The sequence below is a fragment of the Lupinus angustifolius genome, unplaced genomic scaffold (assembly GCF_001865875.1).
Source record: "Lupinus angustifolius cultivar Tanjil unplaced genomic scaffold, LupAngTanjil_v1.0 Scaffold_61_1, whole genome shotgun sequence".
Taxonomy (NCBI): domain Eukaryota; kingdom Viridiplantae; phylum Streptophyta; class Magnoliopsida; order Fabales; family Fabaceae; genus Lupinus; species Lupinus angustifolius.
The window spans coordinates 314,358-335,041 of NW_017723019.1; the positions used below are offsets into that span (position 1 = coordinate 314,358).

At 32.6% G+C, this 20,684-nt stretch overlaps 1 protein-coding gene across 4 annotated transcripts; it reads right to left on the reverse strand.

Annotated features, from left to right (window-relative positions):
• Window positions 1-862: 862 nt before the first annotated feature.
• On the reverse strand, window positions 863-10,146 carry LOC109339224 (jmjC domain-containing protein 4). Of its 4 annotated transcripts, XM_019576637.1 has the most exons (10): window positions 9,788-10,145; window positions 8,705-8,878; window positions 7,224-7,386; window positions 6,979-7,096; window positions 6,814-6,883; window positions 6,648-6,728; window positions 6,047-6,103; window positions 5,831-5,942; window positions 1,372-1,796; window positions 863-1,323 (listed from the first exon to the last, which is right to left on the reverse strand). In XM_019576637.1, the coding sequence occupies exons 1-10, from the start codon at window positions 10,001-10,003 to the stop codon at window positions 1,318-1,320; spliced, it is 1,422 nt and encodes a 473-aa protein (XP_019432182.1). In that variant the 5' UTR covers window positions 10,004-10,145; the 3' UTR covers window positions 863-1,317. The 4 variants fall into 4 exon arrangements, with proteins under 4 accessions (XP_019432182.1, XP_019432181.1, XP_019432185.1 ...); XM_019576636.1 differs by having other exon boundaries at window positions 863-1,796; window positions 9,788-10,146; XM_019576640.1 differs by having other exon boundaries at window positions 863-1,796; window positions 8,705-8,871; window positions 9,788-9,890.
• Window positions 10,147-20,684: the final 10,538 nt, after the last annotated feature.

Sequence of the window (20,684 nt, forward strand, 5' to 3'; positions counted from 1 at the left end):
CAGATGTCATTTGTGATAAAAAGTATCACTCATGCTTAAGGAGAAAATTTTATCACAAAAATATAACATCTGCAATGTTATACAGAACTAAAGTTGAGCGATAAAATGTCAAGAAGAGAATAGACTTCATATAACAAAATATGAGAATGCTGACTTGGATGAATGAAAACCCTAAACAAGATAGAATTAGAAATAAACACAATAGGAACAAAGTTGTGGTAGATGATATTGTAAAAAATATGGTATAGTCACATCTTGGATGATTTGGATATGTGAGAAGGAAACTAATAAATGCTCCCATAAGGAGAGTAGATCAAATGGAAACTTATCCAATTCCTAGTGAAAGAAAGAGACCAAGAAAAACCATAAAAAATGATAAAAAATACTTAAAAATCAATGTTTTATCGATAAACATGTTTTATGATAAAATATTATGGCGTATCCAATCCATGTAGTAGCCCAGGGGTAAATGCTTTGGTTGTTATTATTTTTCAATCATCAATTGTCTATGTGATTTTTCAGTGATTAATTACGGTGTTCATTCAAGAAAACAATAGTAGATGTTCCCCATCCTTATTAAATTAATTCATCTAAAATATAACTCTATTCAAACATGGAATCTTTATAATTGTTACATGTTCTTTTTCTTTGATTCAGTGGATATTAGCTAATAAATATATGCATGATAAAAATTATTAAACTCTTTATTTTGAACCACAAAATACTATCACAATTTTATTTTCTGTTATTTTATTTTATCTACAACAGAATAGACCAGTGCTTGTGTAGTACACGGACTTAACACAAGTAACAATAACAAGCAAAAGCACAAGGTGGGTATCCCTCAACTTCCACCATCTTGGGGTGGAAAACCTAGTGGTCCTGCTTCACACAACTACTTTGGAATTAAAAAATGTGTTGTCAAAATTGAGAATTTGACATGAGACACACCAACATATTGACCATTATGGTAACATATGATGCCTTTTACTACCTAGTTTCTAGGATTTCACAACCAAACTCAACTCTCACTACTAAAACTTGGAGGGTTGATATCAAAGAGGTGTATGTATATGAAAAGGTGGCAGAGTTAAAAATTGTTGAATTCAATGGCTGAACCCAACTTCCAGTGCAATCAGTTGTCAAACATGAATTTCAAAAGCATTTTAAGAGGACTCAATGTAACAGCTACCCAGTTCTCGCAAATGGAAAGACTATTTCTAGGATTTCAACTCATGACCTCCAATTCACAAGACAAACAACCTTATTGTTATATCGAGACGTATCCTCTTTAAAGAGGTACAATATGAGGTCTTCTCAAGATGTCATTCATCCTAGTCCTACTCTCATATAAGCATGAAGTTCTTCTGCAACAACATTATCTATAAAATTAATGAGATCTTCAGGTGTGTAGACCTGTGAAGAAGTGTATGCTCTCAAAACACTGAGGTCCATCAAATCACTGATTGAAGCTCTCTCAAAATCAGATAACAAAAAAGGTTGCTCATGTATCATTGCATATGTTCTTCCCAAATCCACGCACAATTTGAAAAACCTTGTATCTTCAAATATTTTGGTCATATCAACAACCAAATGATGGCTTCCTTCCAGAGCATGCTTCTGTTTCATCTCTAATGCAACCTTCCTTATAGATGCAAGATTCATAGATAAATGATGAGCTACTGTGGATGAACACCCAGTGTGACTTCCATATATTCCATTTATATAGCAAAACAAGGCCAAGTTGGCCAATGTGAAGTATGATATTAAAGTGAAGAAGTCATAAAAATTCATCCCTGTTTTAAAAGAAGAATCAGTTTAACTATGTAACCACCAAAAGCATCCTCAATTGGGTATAGTATGCTATGCAAATGTTGTTTCTATCAAATTTGGCACCAAAGTTACATATTTATGTCGTTAGGCTAAGGCCAATTGCACCAGAAAGCAAGAATATATAATTTTAAAAAGAAAAACTTAGATTGAGATTAAACAAACTATTCAAATTAATAATTTGAAAAAGTAACCAGTCTATTCATAGTTGATCATCATAAAATTTTGTAACAAATGAATGACTCAATCTACCAAGAGAAGAGTTAGATCAAATATGCATTTGTTTAATGCAAGAGTATATGACAACTTATGACATGTCGTCGGTGTTGAAATTATAGGATTTAGACATGGAAGGAGAAAAAAGAATGCTCAAAAAAGTAAATTGTATTTATGATATTTTGAATGATAATATGATGATATTTTGATACAAAAGGCATAATATTAACCCTTATTTATACTAATACTACACTCCTAACTAAGTAATCTTCAATCCTAAGAGATTTTCCAAGATATTCTAAACAAATCTAAGATATAATCAAAATAATGAGATATTTTTTCAATATCTATATATCATCAAGATATTCTCTATAATATATTTTAAGATAATTTCATATATTTTAATACTCCCACATGATGAGTGTAAAATTGTACTACATTTGTATTGCATTTAACTCGCGTTCTAGGACATAATGAAGACTTTAGAATAGTTTTTAACCTCTATTTCTCTTTGTTCGGGTTATGTGTGTATTTTTGGTTGTGTTGTATAGGACAAATAGATTCAGACTAAAATGAGCAGGGATTGGATGCAAGAAAAAAGGAAATAGGTAGTGGGGCCATGGGAAGGCCAATTGAAGGACCAAAAGAAGTTTGAAGCATGGAATCAGACATAGTGAAGAACACCATTGAGCTTGGAATGAAGAAGAGCGACAAAAAATAAAGGCACAGGACAACCAGGCTATGCATGGGCCCACGACCATGTGTTAATTGATAAATTTCATCCCCAAATCAGAGGGTTACATGGCAAGTTCGTGCCCTGACCCATGGTCGTGTACCCAGGCCGTGTACTGAGACACGGCCATGTGCTAGACGACTGCTGGAAGCCATCCATTGGAGGCCACGATCCACGACCAGGCCGTGGATGGGCCCATGGTCGTAGATTGACTGAATTTGTTCCTAATTCTCGATATCAAGATTGAATTTGTTAGGCTTAGCTTGATCCCTTGTAACGATGATAAATAAGGATTTCCCCCCAAGATGGAGGCACGTTTTACTCTGCTTAGGTTTGACATTGCTATTTTCTCTATGTTCTCATTAGAATTTTGTAATTTCATCTCCATTATAAATGAGTAATTCGCTTGTTTCTAGGATAGGGGCAATGCCCTTTTCCATTCATTAAATACTTGTTTCTACTTCTATTTCATTGAGTATTGTGATTTGAATCATTAAACTGATATTTTATTCGTGTGAATTATTTGGCCAACAAGTTACACCTCTTAGATATATTGGGAAAGGACCGAGAGGTGAACCCAACTATCCGATTATTCAGTTATTCAAATTAGAATCTTAAGTCACAAGAGTAGTCTTGGGATTCTCGGGGGTTTTCTAGGATTTCCCTTGGGTTGCTACAAAGCAATTGGATAGAAAGATCCAAATAAAGGATTTGATTGATAACCGTACCACGAGAGTAGGTGCAACTTCAATTGACTACACGTGTCGGAGCTCGAGAGAGGAAGACACATATCAAAGAGCAATTCACCCTCATGACCTAAAGTTCATGAAAAGAAGCAAAATCAATGATTTGCGAGTGTAAAGAAGGTAACCTTATACTGAGAACTTTTCCTAATCTAAGTCTTAATTATTTCATTGTTGTCATAATTTATTGCTATCAAGCCTTTCATTATTGTCAACTCTGTTTTAATCACATTTTGAGTTAAGAAATTAATTGCTAGAATTTAAGAAACTCTCCACTCCTCATGGGATCGATGTTTTTTATTACTTGACGACGAAATCATACACTTGTGATTTGCCCTATTATCCTACTTGTTATGAATAATCCTTTTAAAAAGGAAAATAACCAAAATAATTATATAGGCTCCACCAAACATGGATTCAAGTTGTTGTAAATGTTGGCAAAATCTACAATGAGGATAGTGGAACGATAACTACAATGAAGGTAGTCTAAGGTAGCTAGAACAAATGCCCTAAACCACTAATAAGAACTACAATCTCCAAATCCCATATAGGCAACAAAGTTTAACCATCCATGGCAGAGACAATCTCCAAGTTAAACACAATGGACAGAAGTAAGCAATGCTTAACCATTCATGGTAGAAGCTATCTCTAAGCTTAACCACCATAGACAGAAGCAAATAATGCTTAACCACCATGGACAAAAGCAAACAACACTTAACCATCCATTGCAGAACCCATCTCCAAACTTAACCACCATGAGCAGAAGCAGACTAACAAGAATGATGGTCATACAACAGGCAACACCAAAAACAAGGACCACATTTGAGGATTGATCTCCAATAAGGAAGAATTACAGAGCACCACCAACCACAAGCCACCATCATTTAACCAATAATCGGGACGACATCACAAGCGTCAAGAAGAAACTTGATAAACACAAGAACACAATCACCAACTCTAGCCAGATCACAATAGTCTAAACCACACAAGGTTTGAATCACTTCATTCTATACCCAACGCTCCCCTTCAAGTTGCAGCATCTACATCATACGCATCCAACGTATCACATATGGAGAGAAGAGAAAACCAACAATACTTGTGACGTAGATGACAACCAGAAATCCAAGATGGGCGACGCAGATTGAAGCTTTAACAAAATCGTGCAACAAGAACAAAACTAGAAAATAGGGAGAGATAACCAACATGCTAAAGAGGGAGGATAGAAGGATGATAAAACAATGGAAATGACAAGCCTTGAAAGTGAGATGACAATGACTAAAAAGTGAGCAACAAGGTGACAACTGTTAAACCAATCGGCAAAAGGATCACAAGTGACAAGACTAACCCTCGCTCAAGGCGAATACCATGACTCTGATACTATGTTGAAATTATAGTGTTAAAATATTGAAGGAGAAAACCGAATGCTCAAGATAGTAAATTGAATTGATAATATTGCGAATGATGGTGATATGATATTGTGATACAAACCTAGGTAATCAATTGCGGATAGCGAAGCATAGCGGTCGACCCCAAAAACACTATAGCGGGATGGCGGATAGCGGGATGACCGCTACAACTAAGGTTAAAATATAAGTAATTTATATCCTAAACATATAAATACACAAAGAAAACTTAAATACACAAAATTATATGTTATATCCTCCACATATAAATATACAAATACACCAAAAACATTAAAAATATAAGTAATTCATTCTCTTTATGTTTTGACAACAAAAAGAAACTCACAAAAGGAAGGGAAGGGGAAAATAAAAGGAAAAGAAAAAAATATAAGTAAGACATTAAGATGAAAGTGTTGACATGTAAAGAGGGAAACTAAAAATAAATTCACAGAAGGGGCAGAGGGAAAGGAAAGAGGAAGGGAGGAGAAATAGGGAAGAGAAGAAGGGAGGAGAAGAAGGGGAAGAAGTGTCACGTGACTTTTTTTTAGGTTAGTAGTCACGTGTCTTCTTAAAAGAAAGAAAGAGGAGTGTTTTATAAAAAAAACCTAAAAACCAATGCCATGTAATAAAAAGTAAGGACAAAATATTAACACTTATTTTATACTAATACTATATTCATAATTAAGAAAACAAATTATAAAAGATAAAAGAAGGTAATTTCAATCCGAAGAGATCTTCTAAGATACTTTAAACAAATATAAAATATAATCATCATAATATGAGATATATTTTCTCCATATCTATGTATCATCTATATATTCTCTATAATATAATTAAGATATTCTAAAATAATTTCATATAGTCTAATAGTAGGTAAAAGCAATCAACCAGCACATATACAACACCTGTGTTAGCAGCAAGATTTCGCTGGCAGAGACCTTCAAAGTCATCACATACATCCTTGATGTCTTCTATGTATTCCTTGGCCTCTTCGTAATCCCTTAGAAGTAAATTCCACTGCCATAGCATGAAAAATCATGAGATAACATATGTCAATTACATTTATCCTTTAACTTGACTCTCAGTCTCAAATATGAACTTGATTGCATTGCTTAATTTACCACCCAAGAAAGGTTATAGGCGTTGAACCAATTGTGGTTTATAGATATCGTATCTTCCTGAATGCAAAAGAGATAGCGTCAAATGATCAGATCACATCAAATATCCTGCACAGAATCATCTGATAATAAAGCCAGCATAGACTGAAATTTTGAGCAGGAAATCCATGTTTTCAATAGCCATGATAGTTTCCTATCCTAATTGTGTAGCTACCTTGCTTATACCATCTAATCTAATCAAAGAACTAACCATTATCTTAATGATTCGGATGGAAGTAATCATTGTGTCCTAGTGATTTTGACAGCTAACTCCTGTTAAATATGATGTTGCTTCCTTAAGAACATCATATTTAACGGAGATTCAATAAATCATACAAAATTTCCATTTGGATACAGAAAAATTATGAATTGCAGCAAGAGAGGCTTCTGACAATCTGCACAAACTAAGAAGCAAATGGTGCTGATACATTTTTTATGGGGCCAAAGAAAATGGGAACTTAAGTATGATTTACATGATAATTGTTTCTATTGGGTATATAAAATTATTCCTATTCTAACCCAAATGGGAATATAACAGCATTTCACATAGGTAACCAGAAAATACCAAATTATGAACTTGATGATACCAACCACTGGGAACAAATATAATTTCTCCCGCTTCTTGTGTACATTCTAACCAGATAGCCTGCATACATATACAAACCCACTGAAGGTTGAAGCACAAGTGTATTTGAATAAGATTTGAGGCTAGACGGAAACTAGAAATTTACCTTTTTAAAACCAGGAAATTTTGAGTCAGATACTTCATCAAAGATATTATATACACAGTTTTTCATATTCCTGAATAAAAGTTGACAAGTAAATAAAAAAGACAATAATCAAAGAATTCAGAGACAATGTCATTAATTTATTTTGCAAAAGATATGCATCCAAGCCTGTCAAATACAAGATGACTCTGGGAAGGATCTAGAAAAAGCCATCTCTTCTTTCCACAGACATTTGAGGACCAGCTATAGGACCTGAAAACATCGGCATGAAGAGGGGTCCAAGATCCTGCCAGAAGAAATGAAAGCTATGAGTTACCTGTAGGTTGTTCACCTATCTGTAAGGGGAGTATGGAATCATCTGATATTAATTGATACGACAATAATTTACTACACGACTACACCTATAATCAAACCTTTCACCCCCATGTAGACAAAACGATAGTCAGAGCTACATATTTCCTTGTTCTGTTGGCATGTGGTGGAATCTGTATGCATTCTGAAGTTGTCAAGATACAGGTTGAGCCAATCATCACAAAACAACATTGGAGTGATGTATGCTGCATATTCAGGATACTCCTGCCAGAGTGATGAAAGAAGAAATTAGTAAGCAATTTGTCATCTGTGCAAACAAGAATATATCACAAAACAGCTAGACTGTAATGGTAACGAGGACTCTCAGCACCAAAAGGACCAATAATCCTAGTCATTCATTAACTTCCATTTGCTCTTACATAGTGTGCCTATATAAAGAAGCCACAAGCTTACAACTTGATTATAGGAGCTTGCATTAGCAACAAAGCCAACAATTAGCAAAATAAACATCTAAAAACTCTACGTACAATTATGATTGATGCAAAACAGTACCAGTACAAATTCATTTGGACAAAAGCATTGATTAACAACCAAAACTAAATGAGAATGGTACAGCGACAATAATCAAAGATTCAAAGACTTTTCCCAATATGTGGAATCAACTACATGGATCAAACAACACCCTTGTGTTCTATCAAATCCAAATCTTCCGATAATCCATTTAAGTATAAGTATCTTCTAATGGCTCCACGTAAAGTTTTTCTACGTCGTCCTCTGCCTGTAAATGTTGGATTATCCTCATTATGATAACCTCTCCCAGCCAAAGATTCTATTGGTTTTCTTCCCACATGTATAAACCATTTTAAGCACAATTCTACCATCTTTTCCTTAATATGTGTCACTCCTACTTTCCCTCTAATACATTTGTCATTCATTGTTGATCTTATCTCTTCTTGCATGCACTGCATTTATTGCAACAATCTTGTCTCAGCCAGATTCATCTGATGACCTTGCTGGCACTTTATTGTGCAGCATTCTGTGCCATAGAGCATCACTAGTCTTATGGCTCTCTGGCAGAATTTCCATTTTTGTTTCATAGGTACCTTTGGATCACAAACACCTTGAGCATTCCTCCATTTCATTCACCTAGCAAGAATCCTATGACTTACATTTCCCTCAATTTCTCAATCATGTATGATAAAAGATAGCTCCAAGGCACCTAACTTGTGTGACTTGTGGGATGGTTAATTGAGAATTTAATTTTTTTGTCATCCACAACAGACCACTGTGGCTGATGACATGGATGATCCACATTACAATATAACAAAACCCGCATCATCCTAAGTTCGTGCATCATTCAGATTGATGATATGGATGATGACATCATTCAGAAAACATAAACCTTAACTTTCATAGTAAGTTTGGTATCCCCTTAAATAGGGGAGAAAAATTCAAGGATGAGTTTTGTCACCAATTTTTGGCACACAAAACTGACCCTACAAAGATAACTTAACACTTAGGAAAGATGCGATAGGCATTAATATCTGTCAGCCAATGGAGAATAGATGAAAAAGATAAAGACCTTTACAAAATGCCAATCCTTCAAATATGGTACAGAGTGATCATTACTTGTATGATTTTCATTATTGCACTGAACTGCAGAACCCTCCACTCGAAGGCAATGTTCTACAAAATCAGAGACCGACATCTCCTCTCTTTTCTGATCAGTAAATTCTCTCATGTCACAATCTGCAACCTTCACGTAACAAATGCCATTTATTTTAATTTCATTATAGAGTTTGAGAATTTGAGTACAATCAGTCACAATCACCAATCTATTATTATATGGGTCGCAAATGATTGGATTATGATGGATGGGAGAACCCAGGTATTCAGAAGTCACATTGGACTTCGTTTAATCCAAGTCGAGATGGTAAGATCCATTAAGGGGTTAAAGTTATCTCATTGCTTATTTTTTCGATTTATGTTACTTGAATTCGAGAACTTGTTTATCAAACTTTTACTAGTAAGGCCAACAAACATTGTAAGAAAATATTATCAAAACATTCAACCCATCCATAACCTAACTCAATGAATACATCCAATCATTCATTTAGGGTCTGCTTGTGAGTTGGGTCTTAGAGGGGAAAGAAATGAAATGTAAGGCTTCAAAGTCAACCAGAACTGTTATTTCATAGCTCTCCATCATTTCCCTTCCAAAAACCAACTCGCAAATTGGTCTTTAGGGTCCATTTGCAAGTTGGGTTTTAGAGAGAAACGAAGGGAAATGGAAGGAGTATATTAATTCATGACGTTAAAGCTTTCATTTTCCGGGAATCATAAGGTGGTCTGATGGTGAAGAGGGCGGTCGTAAGGAATGGAGTGCAGGAGGTTGGGTGCAGGAGGTTGAGGGTGGAGTCTCACCCACAACAAAATACTAACAACTAACATACTAACAATTGCCTATACAAAAAAAAAGCTTTCATTTTCCATTTTTCCCCTTCCATAACCCAAATCTCAAAAAGACATTGAATGGACATACATTCAAAACATCCATTTTTAAAATCATAAAAAAAAAACAAGATACAACAGAAGCATGATATTCCAGAACCAAGAGTGCAAACAAAAACCAACATGTTTTTGAATGAAAAGAAACAGTGATTACCTGAACTTCAGAAGCCCCAAAGTGAGAAGAGAAAAAATGAAAATTGGGTTGGCCAAGAGGAGTGACCCAATCAACACAAGCTCTCCAATGAAGAAGGTCCATTAATCCAGTGACCACAACAGGGTCATTCTTGTCCATATATCTCTTTGCAAATTCAGTGTAACTCAATTCCTTCCCATTCACTTTCTCTATTTTTCCTTTTACGTTGATACCCATTAACAATGAATTCACAACCTGCTTTCTTCTCAGAATTAGTTTGCCTTTTTCTACTGATTGTAATTTGTAAGTGAGATTTTTGGCTGAATAGGAAGAAACAGAAAGCAAAATTTGTCAACATCCTACAGAAATATATTTGGTTGGGTTGGGCTGGTGTCACTTAGTTACTACTACCTACCAAAGCCAGCCTACCGTGGTCCATGGAGAAGCACATTCTTTAGATGTATAAATATATATATATATATATATACGGACAATAATTTAAAAGTTTTTTACACTATAATTGTATCATTTAAATGAAAAGTGAATAATACTGATTGCATAAAAAAATTTACATTATCAATATATAGATATTATTCTATTTTTTTCTTACTTTCTAATCCTTATTTTCTTGCACCCAAAAATGAAACTGTGCCAAAAAAGAAGTAGGATATAAGGATCAAAACCAAAAAAATAAAACTTATATGAACTAAAAATTAAAAGTAGATAAATTTTAACGGATCAAAAACATATTTAAGTTTACATGATATATAAATTTTGATTTTTTAGCTTTTGCATAGACATGTCTGTATAATATATAGGTCAATCAGAATAAAACTCGATTTGCATTCTTCCATATCTTTATCTCTTTATTTACTGTTACATTTGTATTTGCATTTGCATTAATATTTTTGTACTTGATAGTTTTCATTGCCATTATTATATATGGTTTTCTCTGCCTTTTCTAATTGAAATGTTTGAAAATATATAATAAGTCAAAAGCATTTAAAAAGTTCAAGAATCCATAAAGGGTAATATATATATATATATATATATATATATTATTTTATGAAGGAAACCATAATAATACTAAGTACAAGAGGAAAAATAATAAAAAATAGAGTTTAATATTTATGTATCGTTAATATAAAGCTTTTTACACCGTTGATATATTATTCATCTATAATATTTATGTTTAAATGTTAATAATGATTAATATATGAATAATGAATGATGATATATTGAGTGTTAAAAATCCATATAACTATAAGAAACAAAAATATAAGGGAACCCAATTACAAATTTATTTTAGGGATCCATTTTAATTTTTTAAAACTAGAGTGAATACGAGGTAATTAAATTTATAAAAAGACATTTTAGACATCTAGAAGAAAAAAAAGAGACTAAAATGAATTAATGATTTTTTCATTTCTCCCTCTAAAACCAACCTTCATTCAAAATCTTCCATCCTATTTCCATCCATCACTACCAAATTGTAAACCATAAATCTAAACATGACCCAGTCTCTGCAAATGAAGATGGTTAATATTGTCACTACAACCTACAAACACATCTCCTTCTTAGACTATACGACTTGAACACTTTCTCCTCTTTTCTAATCAAATCCCTCCATTCACCCCAACCAAAAACTCTAAAAGTTTCTCACTCTCAAGGGCACACTCCAAAAACTTCGTTGCTTAAGGGTTCGCTTGCGATTTGAGACTTCAGGGGCATGAAATACTTGTGAGATGCCTTTCATTTTCTATCCATAATCCAACTCGTTTCTGAGTTGGATTTATGAGGGGGAGAAATGGAGAAGGAAGATTTCAGTCAACGAAATACACTTGGGAGATGACGCTTAAATCTTTCATTTTCATTCCCTCACATCTAAAACCTAACTCATTTCTGAATTGGGTTTTTGAGTAGAAAGAATAGAGAAGGAAGACTTTAGATCAATGAAATACATTTGGGAGATGACTCTTAAACATTTCATTTCCTTTCCCTCACATCTAAAACCTAACTCAATAGTCTATTTGTGAGTTGATTTCTGGAGAGCAAGGGAGGGAAAGAGAAAGGTTTGTGAGCCATCACATAATCTTGTAACATAGATCTCAAGGCCTTCCATTCCATTCATTCACATCCATAAAACAACTCGCAAACGAGCCATAAGAGTCTATTTGTGAAATGAGTTTGAATAGTTGAGGAAAGGAAATATTTTGGATCCCAGAAATACAATGCGAGATGGATCTGAAGCCTTTGTTCCTCTTCAAAATTCAACTTGCAAATAGACTCTAATATACAAGCTACAGGGTTTATATATTGTTATGTCACTCTGTACATGCTTATGCACTTTTTTATAGTTAAACTAGATTAACTTAAAGCTAAACTAAGGCAGACTGAAGATACTTTGATTAAAGCACATGCAGGCAGGTACTCAATAAATTCATTTGTTTGTTGCAAGTGATTTAATATGTTAGTGCTGGCAATTAAAAAAAGATGTGGAACTATTTGTTTGTTTTTTCTTTCGCAATGCTTTGATTCATGTCAATGTGTTGTATGTTATTTTCTTTGCAACAATTTTTGGTCGAACATTGGTTATGTGACTTAGGAAGAGGTAGAACATGATTCTGACCTTTCCTAAATGGTTTGAAATCGCCACAACGTTTTTTGCAATTAAAACGTATAAAAATCTCTTTAGCTCATAATTTGGAAAATATGGTCTTTGAATCAAGGTTTTCAACTCGAGAGTCAATTATGGGTCGAAGAAAATATTATCACCTTGTTCGTCCATAATAAAATGGTACCATCACTAATTGAATGTATTAATTATACACTTAAATTTATTATATTAAAAAAACTTATTTTGATTAATAGATTTGTTTTCTTTTTATATATACTTTGAAAGGTAATTTAACAATTATTATTCGTTTACACATTTCAAGATAGTGAAGTAATATCACTAATATCATCATTGTATCTCAATTTAAAGGGATATATTGTTTATTAAATTACTTGGCTATCAACTTCTAGAGAGTGGAGTAAAAGTTCTAATTGCATCACATTTCAGCTTAAAGGGACAACTCTATACTAAAAAAAGTTCAATATTTAAAAAATATTTTTTTTTACAATATTCTACAAGCATGCGATTGTTAATATTTTATGTGTAAAGTTTTTAATAGATATTGATATATGTTATGTCTTTAAGAATAAACTTTTAATATTAACTACATTCACATGTCTGATAATTGATCTAAATTTAATAAAAAAAATTCAAAGGGAGAATGAGAAGTATTATAAGAAAGTGAAAGTTGAGATAATAAATGAAATTGAAAGCAAAAAACATAATTTTTGAATATTTGTTGTTTAGATGGATTGTATATCTACCCAAATGGATATATCCATAAATATTCATTGGATATAATGGGTGGATTCAAATCCATCTATTACTAAAATTATTCATTGAATTATATCCATTTAAATTCATTAGCTCTAATAAATGGATTTAAATATATTAATTTTCTTGGATTTAGATGAATAATGGATAATTTTGTCACCTCTAGGTATATGTAATAGTTGACAATACATGACATGGTGGTAGGGAATGAATGGGTGCAGAGAAATAACGGGGAGACAAGAGTATCCACTTGACGATGCGACATGAGTTCCACATATTGAAAAAAGGAGGTGGCCCAATTCCCGAGTATTACCTTTTGGGTTTTTCTTTTTCTACCATTTTGGCTTCTAGGTGTGTTTTGTGTCTAGATTTTCCTTATATTTGTAGGTGAACCCTGGACATATTTTTATTTAAGAGTGAATTCCTACATTTATGAGTCCACAATGACTTATTAAACAAGTTTAAAATATTTTTTTATTTTAATTTATTAAAAACTAAAAAATGGGGTAATTATGAATTCCCTAATTATTTGCTACCTTAAACTGATTCTAATTGCAATTATTATTACCTTATTTTAATTATTATACCCAATTAAATTGATGTCAAATTTATTTGATAAAATGTGTAATTATTTAAAGTTTCTAATTTCAATATGATCACATTTTCAGTTGTAATTATTTTTTTATTTTATTTTTGAAATATATGAAAATAATGGCCAAATAAAATTGGATGTTCACAACTATTATTCTTCACTTGTTGTTTCCATAATATCAAGCAAAGTGAGGTTTGAGCATTATTCTAATAAGTAACAAGTAAATAAATAAATGTCAATTTTGTAAAAAAAAAAAAGGCTAGTGAAGATGCTAGTACATCATGCTTGAAACACAAAAAACATAATTGAGATTGTAGGTCGAAGTATTTTTGGATCTCATGAGACATAGATTTAAAACGAGAATGTAGGTCGGGATAGTGCTAGATCTCTGAGATATAAATTAATTGAGAATGTAGGTTGGGGTATTATCAAATCTTTGAGACAAAATTAAAAGGAGAATCATGTCGAGGTATTTTAGGATCTCGGAGATAAAAATAAAAATGAGAATGCTATTTAGGGTACTGCTAGATCTCAGAGACATAAATTAAAATTCAAGCCAGGCTCGGGGACCTGGTAAGTACGAATTTTTACACATGACGTTCGGGTATCATGTAAGTATGAATTTTAAACATGTCAAACTCGAGGATATGATAAGAATGAATTTGAAACACGTCAGACTCAATACTTAGTATGAATATAATTTTTGCACATGAGGTTGGAGGCATGGTAAGAATGAATTTTAATCACATTGGGATCAGGGGCCTGATAAGAATGAATTTTAATCACATCAGAATTGGGGACCTAATAAATTTTAATCACATCAGACTCGAGGCCTGGAAATAGAGATTTAAAGAACATCAGACTCAAGGATCTAGAATGCGAGATTTAAAACAAATCATACACGAGGATATGGGAAGTAGGATTTAAACTACATTAATCATGTGGACCTGGGAAGAATGATTTAAAACACATCAGGAATGAGGAACTAAAAAACATGTATTTTGAAGCATGTAAAGTAATGGTATTAACGTTGGAGAGTTTTGTTATTTATTCTGAAGAAAATCTTGCTCTGGACCTTGTCATTGTTTTGATGAAGACATCAAGATCACACAAAAAGAAGGAAAAATGAAGAATATTTTCGCAATATTTGGTGATCTTTTTACTCTATTTTGTTTTGGAGTTATTATTTGGTGATCTTTCTGCAATATTTTCGCTGCATAACATTCTAATATCAAAACAAAAAAAATTAACCATCACTTCGTACAACTAAGTCACCCTCTCTTAGTTCCTGAAATTTCAATAATTGAAGATGATAATTGATTAACATTCCTAGTGTAATCGATTAATTTCAAAACAGAGGAGATGTGTAACCGATTACTCACCTGGAGTAACCAATTACATTGCGCAATATTTAAAGGTTTTTCTCCATTTTTCAAATTTCATCTTCCTCATTTCAACTTCTTCAAACCATGGTAACCCCCGCACGATATCGAAAAACTGTCATACTCAACCATTTTGAGTCTATTCATATCATAGTTTCATTTCCAAACATGTTGCAACCTTCATTTTCGTGTTTGATGTCTTAAATCAATAACCCTCAATTCTCAAAATCCTAAAACCTAGTTTCTCAAAATCTTCAATTTCATGGCTTCAACTTCCAAAACCAAGAAACAATTAACCAATGTGGCTCCAAGGTGACAACAAACCTCTTTCGAGACTAATCCATTGGACTTGGCCCGACTTCTTTCTAACGAGGAACAATGCAAGGTGTTCACAGAGAATTTTATGCAGAAATCCATTTTCACTCCAAAATTTGGTAAGTTACATTCTTTTCAGTCTGATGATTTCATTTTCCCCACCCTTCTTAGGGAACAAAACTTGTTTAACTTCTGTCAAATGTACTATGCCTACTACCCAGAACTTGTAAGGGTATTTTACTGCAATTTGACTTTCAAGAAGAATAAACTATTATCATTTATCAAAGGCAAGGATCTTGCCATAGATTTTCGAACTTTAAGTTCAGTTTGAGATAACATACCATACATAGGGACTATAGTAGAATCAGACTTACAGTGTGATGACTTAGAAGGGTATAACAAATAAGATTTCTACTACTCTATGTGTAGATATTCTAAGAGAGAAATTGAATTGCGTAAGCAATGGGCCATAGGTGATACTGTGAAAAATAGAAATATTCTTTATGTTGGATATTTAAACCTAGATGACTGTTTGCTTCATTACTTTATTATTTACATCATAGTTCCAAAAATTTCAAATCATTCGCAACTTAACGATATGGAACTACAACTGATGTATGCTATTAAGTATAATGTCCCGATAAATTTGACATTGATAGTAATAAGACAAATGTGGGCCTTCATACGTGATTTTGGACCCTTACCTTATACTATCATCATAAATTCCATTTTTGAGAATTTTGGTGTATCTCTTGTTGGAGAGTCGAAGGTCATACTAGATGCTTAGGAAAATAAGATCGATGTGGGTGTCATCCACAAAATGGGATTCTTTCGAAATACCACTAATATGATTTATAAGCATCATGCTGATCATGAGACTGCTCAATCTGAAAATCCTTCTGCTGACCCTCCTACTCAACAACCCTCTTCGTTCCATGCTAAGTCATCATCATATGGTTTCATACCTTCCAATCAAATAGTTATGAACGAATAATTCTCACTTCGAGGCTACATCACCAGAAGAATGGGTTTTCTTGATGTTGCCAATCAACAAGTTCAAGCATAACTTCGTAGATTGTCAAATCAATTGGACTATATGGATTTGGATGTTAAGTGTGCTGAGCCAGACTCGCAGAGTAGTTTGACTAGGATTTGCATAGTTTGTTTGTTTTGATGTTGTTGCTATTGAAGTTATTGGATGTGTTGTTATGAATTTGTTTATATTTTTTGTCTTGTATGAACTGATTATGCTTTACTTTTGGTTAATAATATGGTATTTCAGTTATCTCATCATCGTATGACATTTCATATTCTTAAAAGTTCATATTATTTTTGCTAAATTTGGACATTGGCTTCAAAATAAGTCAACATATCTTGTTACCCTTTTAGTATATATAAGCATATATATTCAGCTGGAAACCTAACTTTTCCTTCTTTTTGATGAAGTCAATGTGAAGAAGATCTTGCTCCTGACCTTGGCACAGTTTTGATGAAGACAGCAACATCATGTAAAAGAAGAAAAGGAAGAATACTTATGAAGACAATGAAGACAAAGCTTCAAGAATTTAGAATCTATGTCTTTAGGTACTTCTATCCTTATATACAATTAGTAGTAATGCTCAAAAGTATTTTAAAAGAAAATTGCTAAACACAAGTATAAATGAAAACAATTTTCAAAATGATGTGTAATAGGTTACTAGATCTAAGTAACAGGTTACTGTGGCTAAGTAACAGGTTATCATAACTAAGTAATAGGTTACATGAGTGAGAAACAAGTTATCCAACAAGTTGATCAGGGAAATCGATTACACCTTTTACTTAACCGATTACACAACACGGTAAACAATTACTATGTTGGACAGATCAATTGGGTAATTGATTACAATCTGTGAGTAATCGATTACACCCTGTGAAAATCAATTACTCAAATGGACAAAATGTTTGGGTAATCAATTACTGAGAGTCGTTGCATTAGTTTTCAAATTCAAACTACACAGCTTTCAACCCAAACGAAATAGTTTCATTCCAATCAATTCCTACATTTTCATAGAGTTGTTTTGGCTTATTGGAAAGTCTATATAAATGTATTGAAACTCAAAATTCACAACATATAACTCACTTACACAATCTATACCTTTATGAAATACTTGCTCTACACTTCTTGCAACTTGTTCATAACTTTCAGAACATATTTTCTGAAGTTGCCTTAAGTGTTGTTCCATGTTATTCAAACCTTCTGAGCATTAGTACTTAAGTATAAAAAGAGTTATTGGATTGCAAGAGTTTATAGTTTCAAATATTTTAAAGACAATCATTGCCATAGTTAACGTTTTCTTCATTCAAAGTATTGAATTACTTTCTTCACAAGGGTGTGATAAGAAAGGGGATAGAGTCTCTTGGAAATGGTTTTTTTCAAAGAGTGAGTAAGGTACAAGAAAATCTCGGGGTGAGAAACTATAATTGCTACTCTTAATATATAATGATGAAATCTCTTGTGCTGCAAGAGTACTAGATGTAGCCTTTGGTAGGCAAGAAGGTGAACCAATATAAAATCTCTGTGTACTCTCTTCTCCCTTAACTCCTTAAATTTACTTGATATTTTCTACATAACTTTTTCGTGCTATTAACTCTTGATTTTTGCAGAAAAATATGTCCTAATTTTTAAACAACTAATTTACTCCCTCTTAGTTACCATCTCAGTCTTACAGTCAAAAGGGAGAGAAAAGTTGGAGTTTGTACTTTTATGTGAAAATTTATTTCAAGCACAATTTTAAACACAAAGGGGAGCGTACATAATAAACATTGTCAAACTTATGAAGTAGGTTGATATGCTAATCTCAGAAAATCTACATTTTCAAAAGGTGTTGGTTTGTCATCATCAAAAAGAGAGAGATTGTGAAGAAGATCTGCTCCTGACATTGACACAATTTTGATAAAGACAACAAGATCACACAAAAAGATGGAAAAGGAAGAAGATCAAGCTTCAAATAGAGTCTAAGTCTTCAATAGGTACTTATATCTTTTACACTCTATATGATTAGTTATCAAAGCTCATATGAAATTCAAAATCTATTTTGAAATGAAATTAAAAACACTTGTACAAAGTAAAACAAATTTCAAAAAGCTAAAGTAATAAGTTACTTGACCTGAATAACATGTTACTAGACCCAGGTAACAGGTTACTGGGACTATATGACAGTGAGTAACAGGTTACTGAGACTATGTATGAGGTTACCTGACTGAGTAAAAAGTTACCCAACAACTTTTACACAATTTAACCGATTACTGCATTGCAGTAACTGATTATTTCTCAGATAGAGAGTTTGGGTAATCGATTATATTGTGGTACAACTGATTACACAGAGTTGTTATAACTAGATTTTGAAATCAAAACTTGACAACTTTCGTTCAAACTCAATGGGTTTCATTCCAATCATGTCCCAAATTTATGGAAGGGTATATTGGCTGATTGGAAGCCCATTTATATGCATTAAGACTCTCATTTGAAAAGGACTTAATACACAAATTACTCACAAACTTTCAAATACAATTCTCTACGCTTTTGTTCTAAATTTTCATATTCTTTCTGAAATTGCTTCACGTGCAAAGTTCTAAAGTTTTCAAACTTAATTAATTTCAAGAGTATTGTATACTAAGTATATTGAGTAAGAGGATTGCAATTTATAGAATTGATATATCTTGTAAAGACAATCTTGCCATAAAATTTATTCTTCAAAACTTGTTGTAAACTTTTCATCACAAGAGTGTGGTGAGAAGGGGAAAGAGAGTACTTGAGAAGGTTCATTTCCAAGGGTGTTAGGTATTTGTCAATATGTAAGATACAAGGAGTCTCAGGGAGAGAAATTATAATTACAACTCAAGATATCTAGTAAAGAAATATCTTGTGCTGCAAGAGTACTGGACGTAGCCTTTGGTGAACAAGAATGTGAACCAGTATAAAAATTATGTATTCTTTCTCTCTTCTCTCTACTCTATCTCTTTAGTTTTGGAGTTATTATTTGGTAGTCTTTCTACAATATTTTCATTACATAACATTCTGATATCAAAGCAGAAAAATTGACCATCACTTTGTACAACTAATTCACTCCCTCTTAGTTGTCATCTAATACTTACATTTATGATGCAAGATGATTCTTATCATGCTTTGAATGAAGAAAACACTGTCATGTATGAGATGAGTAATGAATGTAATGGAATACAGGGTAATACCCATGCACAAATGTCATAGTGTGATACACATGATTTTCTTTTTCTTTTGGGATGATATAAAATATATCAATTTATATTTTATGGACTCGACTGAAATGCGATCCTTGTTGACCATTGTTGACTAGGATGACCAAGCGATGATTGCCTACCATTTTCCCTAATTTCATCTTGACAAAAACGATTAAATCCAAAAATACCGCCCCAATGTATGTTTTCTTGGAATTTATTTCCAAAGAGATGAAAGTGCTCTAATTTAATGTCCTTGAATAACTCCTCGACCATGTTGATCACCAAATTGCTAGAGTGTGCCTATTCTTTTTCATTCAAAGGAAAGAAGTTGCCTTGAATTCCTTAACTGATAGAGGACAATAGTAAGACTTAACCATGAGAGTGTTCACTTAATTTTCCCTAATTTTTACCACGAATTCAAGATGTAGGTACTTATAAGGAATTCTCTCTTTTTCTATGATATTATGTCGCATTTGCAAGTTTTCGACTTAGCATCGCTCTCCATTTCTAGACTGCCGCATTATTTTTCAGCCTAATATTATTCTTTTTTTTTTGTTTATCTTGTTGTTGTTTTTATTGTTTGTAAACAACCTTAGGGAAAACTGCCACAATTCGAAATTTTGGATACCGTCCTTCATGTAACATTTGCAATTTTCTATTTTTTTATGTTTAAGTGAAAAGTTGGGTGTATTTTTATAGAATTATCTTAAGATTTTTTAAATGATTATTATGTCTTTTGAATTATTATCGAATAAGTTTATGATTTTTGTTATGTAAAAATAAGTTATTTTTATTGGTTATCTCACAACCAAGTGAATCAATATTTTTAAAAAGTGGGGTTTTTGTATCAAACATAGTATTTTAAATATATTTTGAATTATAAATATTATTATTAAATTATTTATAATTTTAGAAGTACTTACATGAGACTTTGCATTACACATATTTTATAAGTATATATCTTTTTGATAATAATTTACCAACTAATATTTCCTATAT

Excerpts from the sequence above, each read along its gene's own strand:
- LOC109339224 (XM_019576636.1), bottom strand. The coding sequence starts at position 10,003 with ATGGGTATCAACGTAAAAGGAAAAATAGAGAAAGTGAATGGGAAGGAA. Across the intron at positions 7,387-8,704 it reads AGGATTGGCATTTTGTAAAG|GAGTATCCTGAATATGCAGC; the intron begins GTCTTTATCTTT and ends TCACTCTGGCAG. Across the intron at positions 5,943-6,046 it reads CCTATAACCTTTCTTGGGTG|TGGAATTTACTTCTAAGGGA; the intron begins GTAAATTAAGCA and ends ATGCTATGGCAG.